We start from the raw sequence: 4,512 nt of genomic DNA, 5'->3' as shown, positions 1-4,512 counted from the left end.
CGCGCTATCTCAGAGTGTTGTAAAATATTTTAAAACAGGTATGTTGTTGGAATCGCTATAAATGTAATGACACAATCACAATATTAGCAGAAGAAGAGGACATAACTTTAACCTCAATTCAGAATACATGTTTTTATTTTGTTATTTTAGAAAATTGATCATTAAATAAGATGACTATCATGGACTCTACAAAAACTCAGGAACTTGAAGGTTTTTATATATTTTTAAACATACCATAATGCAGTTATACAAAATGTAAAAGCACTTTACTATAATTTTGTTTCATTTCTATGCTGAATGAATAAAATTAATTAACATCTGGTTTTTACCTTTCCTCTCCAATCAGACAATCCTATTTTTCTGATGTTCTCCCTGACCACCTTTTAGCAATCGAACCCTTTTTACAATCTATTACATGTATATATATTTTTAGATAATTCATCAGATGATAATGTAAGTGAAGAATCAGATCGAGATTCCAATAATTCAGAAGGTGAAGACAATGATCTAGCCAACACTGGTTGGGCGGATGCAATTTCAAAAATATTAAAGCAAAAACCAAAGGCAAAGAGCAAAAGTTTAGTACTTTCAAAGGCCAAAAAACTTACAGATGTTAAAAAAGCGAAAAAGGAGCCTCTTGGTTTTGAGATTGCTGGTGAAGATGGTGCAGTTCCGGTTAAAGAAGAGGAAGAATTATCTGAAGATGTCAAATCAGAAGTGTTAGAACCAGTGAGAAAAAAGGTAAGCATTATTAAGAATAATTATTTTTGTGGAGAATGGTAGTTAAATTTAAAGTCATTTTTATGTTTTAGAGAAAAGAAACACCAAAACTACGTGTAAAACCAAATATCCTAGAAAAAGATCGTGAACGTCTTCTACAAAAAATAGCAACAAAAGGTGTGGTTCAGTTGTTTAATGCGGTAAAATCACAGCAGAAAGATATTACGAAAAAATTGGAAGAAGCTGGACCTCTTGAAGTAAGGAAAGAAAAAGTATTGAAAAACATAGATAAAAGAGCATTTTTGGATGTTCTTATGGGTGAGAAATCACAGAAATTGGACACTAATGTGGATGTAGCAGAAAAAAAGGAAGAAAAACGAGAGAGTAGAAAGAATGCAAGCAATGATGTTACTTGGAGCGTTCTGAAGGAAGATTTTATGATGGGAGCAAAAATGAAAGATTGGGATAAGGAATTAGAAACAGAGGAAGTTGAAGTAGAATCAGATTAATAATAAATATTGTTTTTAATAAAATGCGTTTTATTTGATTATAATGTTAAAATATCCACAAAATACAGTATATATGTCACAATATAAAATATAGTTACTTATCTAGATATATAAAACCTAAGTTTTAATCAAAAAAGTCAATTTTTTTAACATCGTCTTCTTCACTGTGTTTTGTGCCTATAAATGGTTGTACTTTCGTGTAATAAACTTCCCTTAGTTTGGTATCCTGTATTGATGAAGAGTCTTTTAAGTTATTCTTAGCTATTTTCAAAATGCCACCTATTTTCTTGTAGATAGTGTTAACATTATTGTCATAAGCTTCTTTCATTTTGTTACATTTCGCCAAGAACACTTTTTCCTGAAAATAATATGAAAAACACAAATTATGACAAAAGATGCTGTAGGAAACAAAATACAGCAACTAATACTAAATCTTACTTGAATGAGTGTCTTCGTTAGTTCTTCTAAGTCATTTTTCAAAGTCTTTATTTCTTCTTCTGTGGTTGATTCCACTTTGAGTTCATCCTCTTCAAGTAAAACATTAGGAGGTATTGCAAATGTGCTTCTTGCTTCTTTCTAAAATTAAATTCGCAGTACAATAAAAGATATTGACACTTATAAACATACTAAAGCATTTTCTATTACAGATTATTAAGATATACAGTAAAACCTCCCTTAACCGAAACATCGTTTAACCGAAACGGCTGACAGTTTCAATAATTTCGTCAATAAAAAAGAAAATGTTTGTCGCAAAACGTAAACAATTCCGTTAAGTTCACTCACCAATTGATGTCTATGTGTGTTGGGAAATCACAAAAACCAAGAGCTCTAAAAGATATTTCCGAAAAGGCATTTTAAGGTATAGAAGCCAAAAAAGTTCATGGATGTCGACCACTTTATTTTTAGAATGGTTTGAAAATGAATTCGTCTCAAGTGTAAAATCCTTTTTAAAATCAAAAAATCTTCTCATCAAAGCATTGTTGCTTGTTGACAATGCGCCCTCACCCTCAAAATCTACAAAATGGTGACAATTGTCAGATTTTTGCCACCGAATGTCACAAGTTTAAACCAGCCGTTAGACCAGGGAGTCAGAGACATTATAGAGAAGCATTCTTAAGACATCTGTTATTACAGGAGACGAATTAATCCAAAAGTGTTCCCGAAATCTTCAAATCTTTAACAATAAAACATTTTTATTGGTGAGCTGAGTTGTGGGCCAAGATCAAATCTTCAACTTTGGAAAAATGCTGGAACAAACTTTTTGATAAGATTTTGATTGACGATCCTGAAGAAGAAAATGACAGAAGAAATTAAACCTTTCATTAAAAATTTGTCGGGACATGACGAAATTAACTAAGAAGAGATACGTGACTGGTTAGCAGCTGATGACTCAGAACGTGAATTCATCGACCAGGACATCATTGATATGGTTCTTTATCAAGACAACCTGAGCATATCAGATGACGAAGATGACGACCCAAGAGGCAACAGGCAGCACAAGACCGTCGATCAGATTTTCAATGCTTTAGAGGAAAGAATTTTATACAGTAGGCCTAATTAGTTAGGGATACGACTAGATTCTTAATTTTTGTTGTCATTACATAAAGTTTTGTCCTTTTCAGATTGCTTTACGTGTCGTCGAACAATCGAATGAAGCAAACTCATGACGTTCTGCAAATTAACGATGGAGGGAGAGAGAAACATCGATGTCAAACGAAAACGCAAAAAAAATAGCAGATTTCTTTAAAAAAGCATGTTAAACTTGTTCATTTTCCTTAATTTTATTACTTTATTTTGGATTTACTTATTAGAAAACATTACGAAATCAACTCATAGTATTTTTTAATACCAATACTTTGATTAAGAATATAAAAAACAATGTTATTTTTAACCGAAATTCTTGTTATCCGAAACGGCCTCCCCCCCAATTATTTCGGTTAACGGAGGTTTCACTGTAACTAGTTAACTTGCTAATGATTTAAAATGAAATTCTTTAAACAATAGAAAAATCTACTACATACTTGTCAATTGTAGATCACTAATAAGTATGTTTACAAAAATACCTAGATGATTCACTTACTTCAAATTTACAGAGAGCCTTTTTGGCACTTTCCATATAGAAACCATACAATTGATCTATCCTACTTCTAAGCAAATCTTTATGGATCGTTTCTGAACTACCAACCATTTCAAATTCATTTTCCACATTAGATAAAGCAAGCTGTATTGTCCTTTTAACTACATCATTAACTGAAAAAAGCAGTATATCCTTGAGAATTGAACAACTCTTGTAGGAACTGGTAAATGAGAGACTGTACTGTAACAGAGACGAGAAAGAGCCTATTAACTAGTACTTAAAGGTTTCGATACTGAACTAACAAAGATTTTATTTAAAAGAGGGTTTTAGGTTAACTAATAGTAATATTAAAAATCAGCTGATCCAAGGGAAAACGTATTTCTCATAACCAGAGCTTAAAAGTATATGTATTAAGAGGAATAAACACACAAACACAGTTTATTCTTATATGTATTAGTTTTAATATGGTGTGTATTTTAACTTACATTTTTCTAATAAATCTGTGGAACTAAATTCATAATACTGATTTTCGTATTCATCTTGTGACAATCGGTCTATATTTTCATCGATTAACCTTACTGTAAATTTATATTATAGGAAAATGTTATTTATAAACACAAAAGTCCTAACGCTTTTGAATTTGAAATTAACAGTTTCAATTCTTCTCTTTTCATAAAATACACGATCAGTTGCACAGCACACTCCCATCTAGCAATGCCAGTCCCGTTTTAACGAGTAAAACAAAGATTGGCGCATCGCCTAGTGCCAGGGTGCGTAATTACATAATACATTGCATACACACTACTCAATTTAAAGTACGAAACAAGAAATTGTACAAGAAAATGTGTAGTGTCATACGGCCATAGGGAAAATCAATATAATCCTAAAATAACAAAAAAAATCCTTATTCTAAATGATGATAGGGTACGGTAATCTTGTTATGTTATATTTATATGTTTTTTCCATTACATTAAAATACCAAAGTGGTTAAAAAATTAAAGAATAAAATATAGAATAAAATCTTTATTTATAAAAATGTTACAAGAAATATTATTAATACAAACCGAGTGTAGTACAACTTGTCAGTATTATATAAGGGGCCTTGGTCTTCTTACCTATGTCGCCCCTATGTCCAACTTTGATTATATGCTCCTCTCTTTAAAATGACTAGCGCATACATGAAAATTGTTAGTTTCTGTTGCAGTA

At 31.3% G+C, this 4,512-nt stretch overlaps 2 protein-coding genes across 3 annotated transcripts; one reads left to right on the top strand and one right to left on the bottom strand.

The window, feature by feature from the left end:
- Positions 1-97: 97 nt before the first annotated feature.
- Positions 98-1,229, top strand: LOC140431956 (RRP15-like protein). The gene is made up of 3 exons (XM_072519822.1): positions 98-210; positions 434-741; positions 813-1,229. Exons 1-3 carry the CDS (start codon positions 171-173, stop codon positions 1,227-1,229), a joined length of 765 nt encoding a protein of 254 aa, XP_072375923.1. The 5' UTR covers positions 98-170.
- A 9-nt stretch (positions 1,230-1,238) lies between these two features.
- Positions 1,239-3,998, bottom strand: LOC140431957 (uncharacterized). Of its 2 annotated transcripts, none has more exons than XM_072519824.1 (4): positions 3,792-3,998; positions 3,310-3,546; positions 1,668-1,805; positions 1,239-1,587 (listed from the first exon to the last, which is right to left on the bottom strand). In XM_072519824.1, the coding sequence occupies exons 2-4, from the start codon at positions 3,415-3,417 to the stop codon at positions 1,354-1,356; spliced, it is 480 nt and encodes a 159-aa protein (XP_072375925.1). In that variant the 5' UTR covers positions 3,418-3,546; positions 3,792-3,998; the 3' UTR covers positions 1,239-1,353. The 2 variants fall into 2 exon arrangements, with proteins under 2 accessions (XP_072375925.1, XP_072375924.1); XM_072519823.1 differs by having other exon boundaries at positions 3,310-3,479.
- Between the last annotated feature and the right edge of the window lie 514 nt (positions 3,999-4,512).

Source organism: Diabrotica undecimpunctata, unplaced genomic scaffold (assembly GCF_040954645.1).
Source record: "Diabrotica undecimpunctata isolate CICGRU unplaced genomic scaffold, icDiaUnde3 ctg00001236.1, whole genome shotgun sequence".
Lineage (NCBI taxonomy): Eukaryota > Metazoa > Arthropoda > Insecta > Coleoptera > Chrysomelidae > Diabrotica > Diabrotica undecimpunctata.
Note: the sequence above shows the minus strand (reverse complement) of the source record. Positions and strands in the feature narration are given on the sequence as shown.

What these genes read in the sequence shown, in the direction of transcription:
- LOC140431956 (XM_072519822.1), top strand. Translation starts at nt 171, where the DNA reads ATGACTATCATGGACTCTACAAAAACTCAGGAACTTGAAG. An exon ending in AAAAACTCAGGAACTTGAAG is followed by an intron (nt 211 to 433) that starts GTTTTTATATAT and finishes ATATATTTTTAG; the next exon opens with ATAATTCATCAGATGATAAT. An exon ending in TAGAACCAGTGAGAAAAAAG is followed by an intron (nt 742 to 812) that starts GTAAGCATTATT and finishes TTTATGTTTTAG; the next exon opens with AGAAAAGAAACACCAAAACT.
- LOC140431957 (XM_072519824.1), bottom strand. Translation starts at nt 3,417, where the DNA reads ATGGTTGGTAGTTCAGAAACGATCCATAAAGATTTGCTTAGAAGTAGG. An exon ending in AGGCTCTCTGTAAATTTGAA is followed by an intron (nt 1,806 to 3,309) that starts GTAAGTGAATCA and finishes ATTTAATTTTAG; the next exon opens with AAAGAAGCAAGAAGCACATT. An exon ending in TAACGAAGACACTCATTCAA is followed by an intron (nt 1,588 to 1,667) that starts GTAAGATTTAGT and finishes TATTATTTTCAG; the next exon opens with GAAAAAGTGTTCTTGGCGAA.